Here is a 19,269-nt window from a genome sequence, read left to right on the forward strand (position 1 = left end):
AGTTACACCATCAACAAAACATCATTGTCATGTTTTGATGATAAACGATATCTACATCCGAATGGTCTTGATTCATATGCTTATGGACATTTTCGTTTGTAAACAAAATTTGTGACAAAACTTGTGCCTCAAACTTTGTGTTTAAAACTTGGTTTTCAATTTTCATTCAATTTCATTTTTGTATTTTTATCTATTTTTCGACTATTTTTTCATCAATTTTCGAATGTTTTGTTGGGTGAATGCCCCATAAAACAAATAACAAGAATGGTACGATGGGTGCCAGACACATGCCAATCCCCATCAAAGATGATTCCATGCAGGTGTCAAACCCTGCATTGCTATGATTATTGCTTCTTTTGCAACTATCACAAAGAATCATCCAATAAAACATCAAATATGCCACAATGCTGTGAAAATCAAAACATTCGAGATATCTCTGGCCAATTGACTTGCGTTTATTGTGGACAAGTTGTTGGTGAGGATTTCAAAACAGAATACATCAATTTTCATGCCAATTTGTTCAAAATATACAAGAAAACAGTGTATAATAGAAAATACCATTTGTCGCATACATTAGATCAAATTATTTTGAAAAACAAAGTTGAAATCAGTTGTTCAACCAATTTCAAAATTCATAAAATATTCGTTGAAATAAACAAAATACTGCCACAAATCAATGGCAAACGACCGATAGTTCACGCGATTCGAACGTTTAGTTCGGTGACACTTCAGCGCTCCAGACCCTGAAAATAATAGAAATATTTTGTTCACATATTTCTCACCTAAAATAAAGGATAATCTAGGTTCCTTCGCAGGTCCTTTTATAGCAGAAAACGCGAACAACAAGACAGTAAAGAACGAGCCATCGCAACATTGTTGCAACGAAGAGTTTGAAACGCCTGACACATTTCTACTCGTACCAGACCCAGCGCGCCACCGTTGTGTAATTTCACGTCCGCCATTATGCATTGCATTCTTTGCGTGGATTCCACTGCGTCAGACGGAAGAATTTTTTACTTGTGCAAGCAAGGATGCAGAGCTATTAGCTGAAGAAGATAATTCCAAAGGATTTTGGTCCAAACATTCCCTCTTCGTCGAAAATACTCGAGAGGAACTTGTAGCCATCTGTACCTCGAAAAAACGTTTTGAAACGTAAGTTATTGCGAAAGCAACAGAAGGAGAAAGTTCTTGGACGGGTTCCTGCAACATATACAGTGGTAACCTCTCTGAAGTCCCATAGTCCGTAGCACAGTTGAACAAGCAGCCAGTGCGTTTTCTGCGTGCCGTTTTAAGATTCCATGGGTGTTGTCCATTGGGCACAAAGGATGAACTCGTTCGCTTTTTCGCATTGTTGCTCCTTTGTTTTTTTAGTTCCACGCGATAGAGTTTTTAATATTAGCAGAAGCTTTAGAAATTAAAAAAGAACATCTTCTAGACGTGATTGTGCGTATTTTATATTAAAAATAAATTAAATTTAAGCCTAATATTTTTTCCGGAAATCCAGGCGGGAGGGGGGGTCTTTTGTATTGGAAATCCAGACAGGAGGGGGGGTCTTCTGCTTCAGGAAATCCAGGTGAGAGGGGGGGTTAAAAAACGACCCCATCCGTCGGGGGGGTGTGGATTTTTTCTGGAATAACCCATTCTATCATAATACAAAAGTGGTTTCATCAGCATATGGTACAATAAATTTGTCTTTCCAGATCCTGAATTACCACATATTAACATCCGAAACGTGTCATTTGGCATGTAACCATACAATCTTTTGAAATTAGTGTTTTTATCATGTCTGTCATAATTTGGGATTTCCATGTATATCAATACATTATATAAGTTGAGAAAAGTTAATATAAGTTAATAATATAATGGATTTACAGAGATTAAAACAATTATCTGAAGCCAAGGTTAAGGCTGGAACAATAACCAAACAAGTTAGAGATACATTGAAGGAGTACAAGCATGATAAACAAGATTTACAACAAGGTTTATCAGAAACTTTCAAACCAATTATTAAAGCTCAAGAGGAAACAAAACAAACAATTGATGAAAAACAAGACAAACTGATTGAACAATTGGAGAAAAACCAAAAAGCGTTGACTTCAGGTTTGGAAGACATTGCTATGTTAACTTATCAACCAGAAACAAAACCACAATCACCAGAAGCAAAGCTACCAATAGATTATCAACCAGCAATGTCAAATTTGGATGCTGGTTTTGATGATGATGAGTTCCAAAAATTGATTCAATACGATCTTGCACCTCCGAGTTCTGTTCTCCAAGCTTCTATGCAAGGAGATATTGACATCAAGGATTACGATGCTAATATTGGCAAAATGTTGAAAAAACTTGGAACAAAGAAGGGTCCTTTATCCAAGGGCCAAGGAAAGACCAAAAATAAAGACAAAATTGATAAAATAGATGAAGATATAAAATTATTGCAAAAATACAGAGGGCGCATTAAAATAATCCCAGAAGGAATGAAAACCATCAAAAAAGGTTATGGTTATACGCAACCAAAGAGAAATGCATACAAAATATCATCTTCTGGGAAATATGGTGGACTAATGATTGATATTCCAAAATTAATGGGACAACTCAGACTTGTGGCAACAAAAGATAAACGCGAAGTAATGGATAAAAAGGTTGATTTCGATACAATCGATTTATTGACCAAGAGATTTAATTCAAAGAAGAAATACAGTGATATTGCCAAAATGGTATTCGATGAATTGAACCAACTCAGTGAGATTCCAATCCATAAATCCAGCAAAAAATTTAAGAAATTGGGCTCTGGTGTTGTTTATTTCAATGATGCTAATGATTTGATTGACAGAATGGAATTGCTTGGTGGATCCATTTTGGCTGGCAATAATGGAGTCAAAGAGGAATTTTCACAAATAGCCCATAAATTGAATCAACTTGGCTTAATAAACAACAAACAACTCATTGATTTATTGCAACAATATATAATCAAATAATATATGCAAGAAAGGGCGATACATATTTCATCTGTTAACCGACAAAAAATAGGTCGAAGTCGGCCTGAAGACTTTATTATCAAATTTGATCCACCATTAAAGCTTGACACAACAATGAGACATGAGCTAGCTGTTGATCGAGTTTCAATGACATACTCGTGGCATAATGTCAATGCAGGATACAACAATAATACAATAAAATACAGCCCAGATAATGGTACAAAATGGAAAACAATCACATTTGTTGATGGAATGTATTCATATGATGATCTTGATGATTATATCACTCAATCAATAATTCAAAATGGAGATAAACCATCTTCCAGCAAGGGCATCAATCTATATTTTGTGTTTTCATCATATAGAGTTGTCATTGAGCTAGACAACCAATGGAAGCTTGATATTAGAAACTCTAATTTTGGAGCACTTATTGGATTTAAACCAAAGTTAATTAACCAAACTGAACATGGGACAAAATTGCCAAATATTACCAATGATATTGACGTTTTGAACATAAATTGTGATATAATAACTGATAGCCTCAGTGATGGACGATTCACAAATACACTGATAATGATACCCACTGACAATTTAACAAGGAGTTATCCCTTTACTTTTGAGCCAAAAAGAGCATTATTCAGCCCAGTTTCCAAGTCAATTATTTCAGAAATGGGGATAACAGTGACTGACGCTTTGGGTCGGCCAATTGACTTGAATGGCATTGACTGGTTCATGAGCTTGATTCTCAGGTCTAGTTTAATATAATATAATATATCAATATATGGTACGACAAAGTGAATTTAAACCACGTTTTGACCCAGAATTGGGCCGTTATGTAAGCAAACATATTCATGGTGAAGGAATTATGAATGTTTTCAGATCAGTTGGTTCAAAACTTTTCGGAAAAACAGCAAAAGAATTAGCTAAAAAAGGAGCCAAAACTGCAGCTGAAAAAGCAGTCACCAAAACTGGTGAGTTTGCTGGTAATAAAGCAGGTGATAAAATAATTCAATTATTGAGCAAAAAACAACCTTCCAAAACAAAATCAGTGACAATGAGCCAACCAAAAATGGAGCAGCCACTGACTGATTTTCAAATAGCTGAGAGAGTCAATCAGATGATATCCGGTGGAAAACTCAAAAGAAGGAGAAAATGAAAATAATGTAACATATCTGTATAAATGAAATCATTCAGAAATCCAAAATACATTGAGAGATATGAAGATGTCTTCTTCCAATTGGAGACACCATTGAATACTGGTAATCCAGGAAATAATAGGTCACAAAAGAAAGATGGTTATCGTTTTGTTGTTGACAACACAGGAGAAGTTACTCCATTTGATTGGTATAATGCAAGAATATCAGTTGGTTTCAAAGTCCAAACAATGCAAAATGCAAATATAGCAGCTGAAGACCATAATGGTATTGTTAATGGTTCACACAGTCTTATACATGATTTCGATGTAAGATTGAATGGTAAAATGGTATATGATTGTATTGATGCAAATCATTGTGTAAATATTAAGAATCTATTGGAATATAGTCCAGGATATGCTCAATCGACAGCAACAAATGAGTTTTTCTATCTGGATACAAACCGACACGCTGAAGAACGATCGGCTGAAGACAACTACAATAAAGGATTTGCTGCAAGAAAAGCGCTTTTGGGTCTATCAGCAGTTGTCAATACAGAAATACCATTGAATCGATACTCATTCTTTGAAGCATTGATGGATGAGTTATTACCATCAACAAGATTGGAATTAAATTTGCAGATTGAATCTGATACTATTCTAATATGGCAAGCTGGGGCTGATTGTCGTGTAATTATTACCAGAATGGAGTTGATTGTCCCACGAATCACTTTCAATTCAGAGGGGCAATCACTGTATATGAGTCAGTTTCTAAAGCCTCATAAATGGGTTTATTTGCGTGAAAATGTGGAAAGAAGCAATTCATCAGCACAAAGAAGTGGCCATTTTCAGATAACAAGTGGGATTTCAAAGCCAAGACATGTGTTTGTTTTCATTATCAATGATGCAAATCTTGTTGCACAAACAGTAAATCCATTTTTGTACAATACATTTAGTGTATCAACAGATCCCAGAACATTGCTGAATTGTCATTTATCTGTGGCTAATGGCAATGAATATCCTGATGTACATTACACTCCAGAGGCTGATTTGACTCGAGTTTACAGAGATGTCCTCAAATATGTGCATGCAAATAATGAATACAGTCAGGGGACTTTATTGAATGTCAACAATTTCAAAACACTATTTCCATTCTTGTATTTCGATTTGACAAAACAAAAGATGGATATCAAAGATGGTACCACAAAGCTGACATTTCATTATGAATTATCTGGTACAGCTACAACTGCATATTCAGTTTATGCATTGACATTATATGAGCAAGATGCTGAGTTGATTCAAAAAGATGGTAAAATATTGTTTCGATAAATGGAATAAATTTTTAATGTAACGTTAGTTATATAAAAGATATGACAACTTATCATTCACATGGAGTAAAACTATCAATTGGGCAAAAAGATAAACTTACTCGGGCTTTGAGAAACAATTCAGCAATAACAATAAGATTATCAAATTCTGAATTAACTGGTCCGGATCAGCTGATGTTAACCAATACACAAATAAATAGGCTGAAAAAGGCAATGCAAAACAAAACTGGAGCAGATATTAAAATAAGCAAAACACAGATACGAAAAGCTGTACAACAAGGAGGCAGTCTTTGGTCATCATTATTCAAAATTGGCACAAAATTACTACCAATGGCAGCAAAGGCAGTTGGACCATTAGCTACTGGAGCACTTTCTGGGCTTGCAAATGTGGGAGTCAATAAAACATTTGGTAGAGGACAAGCTGGTGGTTTCCTCATTCCTCAAAATAAAACTGATCAATTAATAAAATACAAAGATTGGCTCACTGAAGCACAAAAGAAGCAAATTGTCAATGCAATACATACTGGTGGACAGATTGTAATTAAACCAACTAAGACACAATCAGGAGGTTTTTTGTGGACATTATTGGCTTCAATTGGCATTCCAATGGTTTTGAATGCATTAATGGGTAAAGGCTTGCAGGTGGATAGAAGTAGATCCAGAAGATCGGTCCCAGTTTTTGTTCCAAACACAACCAAAAAAGATGGTGGTTTGGTCCTACCAGTTAATTATAGGCCGCCTCCATTTTTCGGTACATGGGATCAATATGGTAAAGGTAAAAAAAAAACCAAAAAAGGAAAAGGTCTGTTATTAGGCAAAAACAGTCCATTCAAGGGGATTCCATTAATCGGAGACATTCAGTGAAATTCATAAATAAACCACTCAGTAACTTTGAACTCATTGATTGGGTCAAAACTCAAAATAAAACACTTCAGAGGCATTTACAACAGAGATAATCTACCACAAAAGATGAAAAAAGATGAAGTTGGTATCATTAACCTGGATTCACAGATTGGACCAGGTACACATTGGGTTGCGTATAGAAACGGAGACAAATATGTAGAATATTTTGATAGTTTTGGGTTAATTATGCCAAAAGAAATTATGCAATTCATGTCAACAAGTGGCAAACGATTAATGTATTCAGGTGATGAAATCCAGGAAAGAGATTCAGTATTATGTGGCTATTGGTGTTTGTATTATTTATTTGAGAGACAAAAGGGTACAAGTATATTGAAAACAATCCACAATGCACATTTTGACATGAACAATCAAAGTGTCAATCATAATTTTATAATCCAATATTTTAAAAAATTATCTAATTAATTTGTATAATGGTTGATATAAGATATTGTGAAGAATGTGATGAATACACAGAATTTTCAGGAAAATTATGTTTATATATGGTGTACATTGGTAACAGATTCTGAGTCAGAGGATTATGAGACGGATTATGAGTCTGACTCTGATGATAATTAATCTAATATAGTGATATAAAATGGTCAAATCATATTGTGTTAAACAAAAGAAAGAAACTGAATGTATTGAGCCTGCAGGTTACAAGCAAGCCAAAAATGGTCGGCTCATGTTCTTCTGTACATGTGCTGAATGTGGTATAACTAAAACCAAATTTGTTAAAAAACAGGGAAACTAAATAGCCCGTTCGAAGGGGCGGGCATAATGGATACTTTAGCATCAACTGGTGCTGATATGTTAATTCAACATGCATTACCATGGATGGGAAAGAAAGCAGTTGAAATGGGTCGATATTATGGGTCTGAAGCGCTTAGAAACCCTAAATTGCAGAAGAAAGCTATTGATTATGCTATCTCTAAAGCAACACCTTTTGTTCAAAAGACTGGATCAGAGATGTTTGATAAATTATCAACCAAAGTAAGACCAAAAAGAAGGTACAAAACTGACCGAAAAGAACTTGATGGTGGTAATTTGAATACAATTTTGGAACAACTCGGTACACCAGGTAAGGTTGCATCGAAGTCGATGGATGTTGTTGGAACATTAATTCCATCAACAAAGGAAGTCTTTGATAGATACAAATCTGGAGACATTGCCAAAAGTGCATTTAGCACAGATACTGGCATATTGTCGAGTCAATTTTGGTCTGGCAAGGCTGGGAAAAAGACATTAGAAAAATACAAAGATTATCCATGTGAAAGCATGGTAAAAATTGGAAGCAAATATCATAACACACCAAGTTGTTCAAGCTATGATTCCATTGGTTGGCATCCACCAAATTGGGGTGAGTATGAAAAAGGCATCAAAGGACGACCCAAAAGTCGTTCCGCTGTCTTAAGCGGTGGTTCAATTGATATACACAAAATGATTGGTAAATTACCGCGCCCAAAAGCTGGTTGGGTATTACCTGGTCATAAATAAACTGGTCCATACAATGATTTGGAGAATCAAGTAAAATATAACCCCAAAACAGGGCAAATATTGGAAATATATGATAAACCAACAGGCAAAACAGATGCAATAGCCATGCAACATGATGTTGATTATTCAGTCTGCAAAGATGACAAAAAATGTAAATTAAAAGCTGACAAAAAGATGGTAAAGTCATTGGATGCTGTTCCATTTTCTGAACGACAATGGGGACATTGGTTGGCAAGAAATGCAATCAATACAAAATCAAAATTGGGACTTGGGGTTCCAAAAAACGTCAAAAGCCGTCGAGTAAAGAGGAAAACTGGCAAGAAGAATTAGCTAATGAGCTGCATAAACCCATAAGACGTAACTTTACTCGGCGGCGTGTTATTGTAAATAATATTGATGAAATATGGGCTGCTGATCTTGTTGAAATGCAACAATTCAGTAAATGGAATAAAGGTAATAGGTATCTTCTCATGACTATAGATGTTTTCAGTAAATACGGTTGGATTGTCCCATTAAAAGATAAAAAAGGTGAGACTATAACTAAAGCATTTCAAAGCATATTCAAAGAGGGTCAAAAACCAAAGTATCTATGGACTGATAAAGGCTCAGAGTTCTACAACAAACATTTCAAAGACTTGCTCAATAAACATAACATTACACTGTATTCGACTGAAAATGAAGAAAAGTCATCAGTGGTGGAAAGGTGGAACCGGACGATTAAAAATAAAATGTGGAAACGATTCACTGCTCAAGGCAATACAATGTATCTGGATATTTTGCCTAAAATATTGAATCAGTATAATAACACTAAACACAGTTCAATAAAAATGACACCGACAGAAGCATCTAAGAAAAAGAATGAAGGAACTGTTTACTTCAATCTTTATGGCAATTTGAAGCAATTGTCATCCCAAGCAAAATTCCAAGTCGGTGAAAAGGTTAGAATATCAAAGTATAAAAGAAAGCTGTTTGATCGAGGTTATACAGAAAACTGGACAGAAGAGGTCTTCATTATCGATAAAATTCAATACACGAATCCAATCACATACAAACTGAAAGATCTCAATAATGAAGAGATTAAAGGGAGCTTTTATGAACCAGAATTATTGAAAGCCAAACAGGAGATATTCAGAATCGATAAAGTTATCAGGAGAGATTACAAGAAGAAACAAGCTTTGGTAAAGTGGAAAGGATACAATGATGCCTTTAATTCTTGGATCCCAATCAAGGATTTAGTTGATGTGCAAAAATAAATAAGCTCATTTCACGGCCTCACGAATATTCGATAGCGAGTCGATCCAATAAAAAAATCTATTGTTGTGTGCAAGATAAATGATATTCTTACCTCAAAAAGCGTCTACAAACATCAGAACGATGAAAGTGGAGAAATAAATGTCCAATATATCCCAAAACATGAACGAAAAACATCAAAACACAAGCTCTTCACAAAATGGCGACAAAATGGCCGACACGTGTATTAACAAACTAGTGTCCAGTCCGCTTTGGGTTGTGTCATCGTGAACATGCATGAAAGCGCATGCGTGTTAATCCAAATCAAGCAATATTACGCAATATACAGAAAAAATAGCACCACAAGTGTAAAAATTTCAGAATTGAGTGTAATATATAGGTAATCGGGCCATTGTTATATTAGTTCACAAACTCTGGTGAAGCTTTAGGGTGGTGTCAGTTGGCCCCTGACTGAAACCTGTTTGACGGCTTGTGCAGATGGTGAATTACTGAGTAGTGTGGGATGTCTTCCAGTAGACGGTACCTCCAGGGTGAGCCCGCTCAGGCCCTACTGGTTTACAGCGGGGTGCTCAGAGTGCGTCCCAGGACTCAACCTCGGTCCCAGAGGTAAACTGGGAAGGGACAGCCGCCTTGTCAGCGGCGGGAAAAAGACCTGGCTGGGGCCAGGCAAGTAAACAGCCAACCGAGCACCCCAACGTCTAGGGTTTTGTCCATTTTCGTGACAAGTCACACAACGTCACGCGTGACAGTAACGGCATCCAGTCACACAACAACCATAATGATTATTTTTTTATCCAAATTGGTGTTCAAAAATATTGTATTCATCATTCAAATCAGCGATTGATGAGTTGGTTGGATTTAATCGATGATTGTTTGTGAGTTGGGGATCAGTTTGGTGTCATTTATGAAAAACCTAAATTTAGGTTTTTGAGAAACGAGGATAAAAATTTAGGTTTTTAGGTTTTCAGGTTTTTGAGTTTAGGTGTTGAATTCAAAGGCTGATATAGTATTTTATGTAGTTATTGGGGTGAGATAATGTGTGGTTTATGGCGTCTCCGTTGCAGGAGTTAGGAGAAATATTGGATTTATAAGGTTTCGTATGGGATTTTTTATCATTTTTTGAAAAGTGAGTTGATACCCTCAAACATCTAACTACTCAGTGGCACTGGTCCATCACAGGATGAACTCAGCATGAAATGACTAGAAGTATCCTTGAGATGGGGGGGGGGGGGGGGGAAGAGGGTATTCAGGAATACTTATGATGGGGAGGTGCTGATGAGGCCAAGTCATTAGACCCCCAAAACGTCCCAGGCTGCATATGAACAACTGGCCAAAAAGTCCAACAGCCCAGAATGGAACCCAAAAGGTCCATTCTTTGCTGTAAAAAAAAAACCCTGTAAAAAGTCCTGGTTAAAGTCTTTCCAGCCAAAAAGAGTTTAGTCTACAAGAAAAATTTTTCCCCAAGAAATCCCCCCTGGCTACTTTCAAACCCATTTGCGCCTCCCTGATATAGTACCCCAGAGGAGGTTGGACACGGTTCGAAAGGCATTGTTGTTGGTCGCATTAGCGAATCACGAACGCTCTTTTATCGTGGTCATGAAATCAACATGGCGGGCTTTTAGGAAGAAGTGAGTATCAATATTAATCATTTAACGTACTTGTTTTTAGCTTTGCGATTTCAACCCCACAGGACACGTTCAAGTTGGTACTGGTCTAGTTGCAGGAAACTTTTCGACTCTAAATTTAATTTCTAAGACAAGTTAGGGCTCGACTTCGGTGCTTCATTGTCGGCCTTTGTTGTGCCTCGTGAAATTTGAGTTGATGTTACATTTTGTCAATTTCTCTCCAAACTCAAGCTTCTCAGACTTCAAAATTAATATCCATTCCAAAGAAGATTAATTTCTTAATAGAAAATGATCAGGCGCCCCTAAGCGCCTCTTTGGTTACTGAATTATACGATGTTGAAGTAGTTGTATTTTTGCCACTATTTGCCTTTCACGCCATGAAACGTGACGAAGAACCCGCGAATTTTGCATGCAGTCCGCGTAATCTCCTGGTTTAAAAAAATCAAATTTAACTACCGGTTCTTCATTTCACCAGGTAAAATCATGACGAGCAAGCGGCCAGTGGGTAGTCCAACTGAGGAAAAGCTAACCAACTACGAGGAGAATAGATGGAATAATTGGAAGCATTGTTTTGTTGCTTGTACGTGGGGAAACATATCCGCTGGTTTGACGAGAGAAACTTAAAGTTAATTATCACAAGCACAGATCCACAGAAAAATTAATAACTGAAAAGGGGAGCCACTTGCAACTTAGTTCCATAAGTTAAGAATCATTTGTGCAGAAATTACATTCTACTTATACTGTTAAAGTATATCTTGTATGCTTGTACAACAATTGGCATGCCTGAGCTGTATACACTCTATGCACTGTATAAATTTCCATATATTCCCATACAAAAAAAATATTTAGTTACTTCAGGCATGTATTTTACATCAAAAGTCAAGCATATATGAAATCTCTATTGATGATTTGACTTATTACCTCTGTGCTTATTGTATAAATATATAATTGTGTATAAATTGTATGTAATTTGTGTTGTTAATAAAAGGGATTGACAGCTGATTTGCAAGATGACCTTCAAAGTAGATGTATGCTAATTTGATCTTAACTGCACTTGACTATTGTCAGTAGCTGAAATCTCTGGTATGCTCTGCAAACTATGTCGAGTCATCCACCTTCCCATTGGTGTACAAAATACACTTCGATGTAAACAGGCCCTTAGTTTATGAGTGGGGGGCATGCCTAGTGAGCAGAGTTTCCCTCAATTTGTATTTCAATATTTCTCCAAATTATCCAATAACATAATCATAATGGATATGTTGTAGATTTAAAGTGACTAGTACATGTAAAGGAGAGGAGGACATCTAGTGTGACTATAATAGTGTGCCCCTTTGCCAAGTTATGAATCACATGTGCAATATGTACAGCAGTTTTCATTATTAATGTGATTGATATTATTAAAATAAAATAAAAACAGATTTGATAGTGGGTAGCCTGTCTTGTTAGTACTGAACTAAAACTCTCCAAGATTAAAGAGAATATTGCTCACAGGTTTTTTGGAGTTTTTCACTATAGTAATGGGAAAGGGGGGGGGGGGGGCAAAACTTTTGTGAAGTCAGTATTTTTATATTGTGTGCTATCATAGTTTGTTAGACTATGGAAATGAGATACCTTTTTTGAGCAGCTATTTGTACTTAATCTGAATTTTTATTGTTCATTTGTGATTCCTTACCAACTTACTATTTGGCTTTCACACTCTCTATGTTTGAGGGTACTAATGTACATAATCTCCATAACATTGTTTTGTGTATTGATGTTTGTATTAAAAGGGCTTATTTTCTTTTGAATATATAATTAAAGAGGGAGCATGCACCCAGGCCCTATGCCCCACTGGGGGCTCAAAGGACTAAGAGAGAGAGAGAGATGCACCCAGGGCCCCTCACCTTGATCAAATACAGTACACTGACTCTTTCATACAAAGTAAGGGTCTGCCCAGTAAAGGAAGGTAGAGTATTTGGCATTGTTTACAAGGTTTTTTGACTTATTTCATTCAAGATCAATTTGATGTTTTCATTTCCCTCATGCAACATGTGATGTAACAAAACAAATTATTATTGAAGAACTTGTTATATCAAACATATTTAATACTCCTGTGTGGCTAAAATCTATGACTCTTGCAAGCTGAACTTGTGTGAGAGCTTTTTTCCATGACCCAGTCTCATTGGCAACCAGTATACAGAATGGTTAAACAAAATTCCTATCCAGTAAGGCCGTGAAAATCTTCATTTCCCTACAATCCTTGTTTACTTCATTTCATATTATAATATTCGGCTATTTCCACCAGAATTGGATACCAGTAGTTATGAACTCTGAATATTTCAATGCCAGATTTTCGAGCCCGTGATCGTACATTATAATTCAAAAGGTACGATTTCATAGAAGGACGACAGGATTGGTTTTGCAATTGTATGGAAGTGGTAATTACACTGATTACATGGCGCAGTTTCGGCTGTACCGGCTTTCGATCGATCAATCGCTAGGATCGCCGTATAAACCCAACGTTTTGAGCGTTAAATTAGTCAGTCGATGTGTGCTAACGCTAACCGGAAAAAACTTATCGAATAAATTGCCGAATTAACCGATTTTCTGCCTTTTTGAAGCGAAAATTTGTCATTCCTTGAGATCCGCACAGCACGAAGGTTTGTTACAACTGACCTCGAACCGACAACTCGCCCCAGCATGCCTTTCGAACCGTGTCCAACCTCCTCTGATAGTACCCATATGCCTGTCAGTACCCTCCCCTGAGAGAAGAATTATTATTCTCCATAGGCCATCCCCCTCCCTGCACCTGGAAAAGATACTTGTCTTTCACAGTGTCAACTTGACCCCTGCATTCTGTTCAGTTTCCCTAATGGTTCACCTTTTGTCAACAGAAACATCACATCTAATTCACCGTTTCAAGGCAGCAATATAAAAAGCAAAATGTGCCACACTCACCAAACACATGCACTATGAATGTCCTGCTAATTGAACCCAGTGTATTGTTCATGTGACAAGAATAATTTCCTGAGTCTACAAGCAATACGTCATCCAAAATCAACTTCTTTGATTTTATCATGTCCTTTGACTTGCGGTACGTTATGTCCAGAACTGGACTATTGAATTTGTTCCAGAATATTTCTGCGCCTGGATGACCAACAGCAGAGCAGTCTAATTCAATTTTATCTCCTGCCTTTACCAATAGAGTCTGACCATCATGTGATGAATTCACAGGGCTTGTATAAGGTAGAACTGTAGGATTTCAGAGATAAGACAACGAAATGTTACATGTAGAAAATACATAGTTACAGGAGATAATAAAGCTTGAACAAAACAACCATTGGGCAACTTCAGATTCATGAAACCTTCGTATAAATTAAGATGTATCCAGTAACCGTAAGAATTTGTTTCTTTAACCCTTTAAGCCCTAACAGTGATCAGCATCAAATTTCTTCTTGTAATATCAACACTTATTCAACCCCTGAGGTCATGAGAATTAAGGATATGATCACCCAAGGTGAATTTTCCTGATAATTTAATAACTTCTCCACAGTAATTTTATAAGAAAAGTATAAGGACAAGATAGGAGAATTTGGTCTTTGATATTAGAAAGGGAGATGAGGAAGGGGGTTGGGGAGGGGCCCTCAGTGGGGCATCTTGCAAACAAAGATTTTTCTCTTTTTACATGTATATGCAGGGAAGGAATGTGGAGATACTGGAAACAAGGTTGGAGTACAGCCTACATGTATACAGGTATCTTGTACTAAAATATTTAAATTAAGCATATAAACTTATAGAAATTCATACCTGAAAGTCCAGTGTTACAGCCCCAGAGTGCAAAGCAAAGAAGTCTTAAAGTAAGCATTTCAAGTGTAAGAAACTGATAGTTTTCCAGTATAAACCAGAGAAACTGGCTATACTTAGTTGATATTGGCATCCCTCTGGTGATCAGGCACAGTCAGTACCAGTCAGCAGTTATTTAGATAATCATCTGCAACAAAAATGCAAGACAAAAGTGATTCAATTTTAAAGTCTATGCGATTTTTTTAAGGGCCTGATACGTACAGTTGATTCTTAAATAGCTTTGACATGATATTTTACCAATTCTTGAATTACACAAGTTTATTATTTTCATCTACATATAGGCCCAACGTACAGTATACATCTCATCACTCCAGGTTAATCTCTTGGGAGAATGTCCATAAAAGATGAGAAACTGCTCCCCCAGTGGGGGATACTCGGGTACATTGAAGAAATCACCTTTATTAGGAATTAAGGAATTTTTTGGGTTAGTGTTCTGGGGTAAGTTGTTCAAAGCACAATTAACCTAATCCTGGATTAAATTATTCTTCAAAACGATTTTTGTCAAAAAGGTTTTTACTTAGACTTGTCTTAATACCATAAATTTAAAATTAGCCTTTTAAAAAAACATTTCAACACTAGCGAGATGAAATCTCAGAAAACTTAATTTAATCTTAGATTAGCGTGCAAATATTGGCTGTCAAACAACCAGACCCAGGTTGACTTTTCTAGGTGGAAGAACTCTGGCAGGGACTTTTTGGGGGTTAAATGCAAAGAAAAATTAAGAACAATGAACTTTTTGGGGTTAATAATAATTGTTTGAGGCCAATGAACTATTTTGAGTCTCACCATAGCACCTTTGTGGGTTTTAAATAATTATTTGGCCTCATTCACACCTCTCCATTGCTAATATACTTCAGTACCCCACTCCCCCCCGCCCCGATCGCTGCTGCAAAAAAATATCTTGTAGTGTATATACAGTATCTGTACATGACGTACTTGTCCATTGACCAGCGGCACTTTTGAAATGGAAATACAACAAATAAATGAGTTGCTCTGAACTGACAAGTGCCCTTGGTGTTATTTTGTCATATTTTTGCTGAAAATCTTGTGCTTTTACCCTGTTGTAGAAAAACTGGAAAAATTCATTTCTTTCCAAAATACTGATAGTTTACATTGATCTAATGGAAGGTTATTAAATTTTTAAATCCCAAGGAACCTTGTACAAAAAGAAAAAAATGTGCCATGGGAAAATGAAGGTAAGTTGTTTTCTTTCAAAGTTTACTCAGTAGCTTGAGTATTGGGCTTAGGGTTTTTAATCTTAAGGATTTTCAAAAAATTTATATCTTAAATTTATGTAAGCTTCACTATTCCATTTCCAGAGATGATAAATTGCAAATTATTACTTATCTCATGGAAGGTAACCACAGTGTAGATGTACACAGAAATCAGTATAGACAATTATATATAACATATAACTCACCTAGATCACATTCACTTTGTCACAATTCTAGGATATGTCAATTGCTATGTGAAATGCAAACTTGTTTACAACTTAGACATTCATGACTATCTGGATTTTTCAAAGAATATATACATGTATGTCATAATAAGAAAAGCTTTGTGAATTTTTTTCAGCCAACATCAAATATTTATGATTCATTTTATGCAAATGTTAAAAAGTGAGTCAAAACTTGCATGATCTGACACCTGCCAACATACAACTGGCGCGAATAACCTTAAACTCCTTTAAACACTACTTAATCTCCAATAGTAACCCGCATCTGATGCTCCTAATAAGACATCACTACTTGATCAAGATTGATCGTGTAAGCTGTATTTGCCCTATGTTTTCCCATGCTTCCTTGCCACTTTTTTTTTCTTTTTTTGCATGTAACTTTTTCTAAGTATCATGTATATTTTGTGAAAAAAATAAATAAAACGCAAAGCATGTTGCAAGAATAAAGAAAAGAATCAACAAATGTGCAGTCTGATTTTTAACCAAATTCTCTTAACAACCACCGAAAGAATCATCATGGGACTCAGCAAGGAGGACATGATTGTGTCCAAAGGGCTTTAAAGTGAAATTTATTGTGTTTAATAATTTATGTTCGATTACGTCAACAATTTCGAAGAAATCAATTAACCTTATACACCATAGAAAACTGAAAACGCTTTGAAATTAAGCTAAGTGCAGGCCCACGGGAAGAAACTTTATTTGCATAACAAAAATTAATGTCGGCAAGCAGTCAGTTTTGGACTGGCTTTTAGTAATATTTTGAACAACCATTTATTATGTGGCAAAATTAAGAAAACGGCACTTGTGGAAATGTCATAATTCATTGTTATTCATTGTTGCAATTTGTATTATCATTTATTCTCTGCATTAAATTTAATATAACCTAGGCGTTTACTGAATATAAAACCGCAACTGTCTTACCTTTTTCGAAAATCTTCCTTTTATATCCAACAAGGGACTTGTTTATCTCCAAAATTTGCACTAAACTGGGCAACGGTGTATTTTGAACCAAATGACAAAATCGGTCACACGCGGGTAAAAGCGGCTACTCCTATCACCAAAATTAGACAACATGATGATCCGATGCCAGGCGCTCCCACGTACATACGGCGATGAACAATTCGGGAAGATGCCAAGAAAATCCTCTTGATTTGAATTCGAAAACACTAGTGAAAGGGAGCAGCTGTGGCTATCGACAAAAAGTTAAAAGGTAGGTTAAAATGGAAAGAGGAAGTAGGCTTTAGAAATTTTCCGGGATTTAAACTACCCGGGAAACTACGCACTCAGTAACATGCAGGCTGTAACATGTCAGTAGCGTCGACAGCCGAGCCTATTTTCGGGGAATGTAAACAGCTTACCGCCCTGTTGTCACCTTCCAATTTCGCTGTAAATTAAAACAGATGAATCAGAACGTTGACATGTCAATAATGAAAGAAAAGCAAAGTACAAAATTAACCCATATTTTGACTACAAACAACCAGCATGTTGTCATCAACCATTTGCCGCTCTTTCGTAAATGTAACCAGGCCAACACTCACCTAGCGCGTTGTTGGTGTAACAGTCCTGATTTGTCTACCCGCTTGGTCAAAGGCTTAGCTATGAGGTACGTATAGCAACAACAGCCTTTATTTGTACCAACAGTTACAAAACAGAACCAAAAATAATTTAAAACTAAAACTTCAATACGGTACCAGCTGCCTAGCACCCATCTACACCCAAGACTGAGTGAGAGCAGTCCCTCTTTCTTCTCCTATTAAATGGCGACTCCCCAATTCTGAGGAGTGCCTCCAATCTGGATCGACAGCTTTTCAGTAATCTGATTACAAGGAGCAGACCAAACTGCGCGTTGTTAATCAGGGAGTGAGTTGCTTTTATTTTTATTGTACATGGCGAAGCTAAAATAAAATAAAAATATTACAAAATAACCCGCATTGATAAACTAATACCGGCGCTTCAACGTTTACATTTTTTGTAGTCAATGTCCGTCACTGATTACAGTAATCAAGTTTATTCAAAAATTCAAAAATTTAGCAAAGAAGGGAGACTGGCCCACAGGAGGCGAGAGCTAATCTAGGCGGGCCAGACTAATGGCTGAGCCTTTTATCGTAGTTTATCGTAGAACTAGCTGGCGTAGCAAATTAAAGCTTTTCTGTATTTTTTGTTTCTTTGGTTTTGTCGTCATTCCAACTTTCGTACGCCTCAGGACAGTGAAGCGAAGCCAACGAAAAGTTTGAAAGGTAGGCTACGCAGACACTTGAACTCAAAATCTAATTCGTTTTCCTTTCCTTTCAGTCCATAGAAAGCGAGTGACTAAAAACAGGGAGATTCAGAAGGCGCGAAACATTGGTCGTACATGTGTTAATGTTGTTTAACCACCGTACTTGTTCGCACACCTGACTGAATCATGCAAAACTACACTTGCTTGAAGACCAGTGACAATGAGGTGTGCGCATTATGTGGGTGTCGCAAAGAACAGCGCTCCCTTTTGTTAGTGCGCATACTTTCTGCGCATTCAACTGGCTCAACTTCTACAGAAACGGCGAACTATGATCGAAAGATTGTTCACGTTCTCCAAAAACCCCTAGAATTTGGCCATTTCACGTTGTTGTTTTGCAGAGGACAGCGAAGAAATGTACCAAAATGTAAAACGTACGTGCACAGCGATTGTTTTTTTGCTCATTAAACCTACTGTGTTGTGGCGTTGTCGTTGTCGTCGCCGTACGTCGTTGCTTGAGCTCGCTAATGTCACGCAGGCCAGTGCAGGGACCTTACGAATACAAGACGGCGACGGCAACAAGAACGCCGCAAAACAAAAGGCTTAATGAGCAATCCCTCTGCACGTGCGATTTGTTTTGGTACATTTCTTTTTCGTCCTCTGCAAAACAGCAACATGAAATGACCAAATTCAAGGTTTTGTGGAGAACGTGAACCCACGACGGTGAATTTTTCATTTTCTTTCTTAACTTGGACGCCATTCCTACTAATTTGGTTCCTGGGTAACTTGTCGTTCGCGTAGAAGTTGAAAAAGGTTAATTTAATAGCGAAGTAGCACAAATGAAATACAGTTGAACTTCTCCACAACGGCCACCTTGGGGACAGAAGAAAGTGGCCGTTGTGGGGAGGTGGCCGTTATGGGGAGGTAGGGGTGTAATATGACACCTTTTTGAGGGGAAGTACAACATGTTTATTGTGCCAAGTTCATGCTTACTGTAGCCTATAATGGCAATCCCATCTTAAATAATATATACAGATAAAATACACA

At 36.8% G+C, this 19,269-nt stretch overlaps 1 protein-coding gene across 3 annotated transcripts in view; it reads right to left on the reverse strand.

The window, feature by feature from the left end:
• The window catches only part of LOC146465811 (fibroblast growth factor receptor 4-like), a 40,958-nt gene extending 23,443 nt beyond the window's left edge, over positions 1 to 17,515 (reverse strand). The window contains exons 1-4 of one of the 3 annotated variants that reach the window (XM_085127997.1): positions 17,366 to 17,515; positions 16,929 to 17,196; positions 14,495 to 14,678; positions 13,646 to 13,939 (exon numbers count right to left, since the gene is read on the reverse strand). In XM_085127997.1, coding sequence (XP_084984123.1) covers positions 13,646 to 13,939; positions 14,495 to 14,624 — 424 coding nt within the window. In that variant the 5' untranslated portion in view covers positions 14,625 to 14,678; positions 16,929 to 17,196; positions 17,366 to 17,515. Of the gene's footprint in view, positions 1 to 13,645; positions 13,940 to 14,494; positions 15,105 to 15,194; positions 15,408 to 16,928 lie in introns of those variants that run through there. The other 2 variants (XM_085127995.1, XM_085127996.1) reach the window with 2 other exon arrangements.
• Positions 17,516 to 19,269: the final 1,754 nt, after the last annotated feature.

This window comes from Pavona decussata, unplaced genomic scaffold (assembly GCF_977016875.1).
Source record: "Pavona decussata unplaced genomic scaffold, jaPavDecu1.1 SCAFFOLD_155, whole genome shotgun sequence".
Classification (NCBI taxonomy): Eukaryota; Metazoa; Cnidaria; class Anthozoa; order Scleractinia; family Agariciidae; genus Pavona; species Pavona decussata.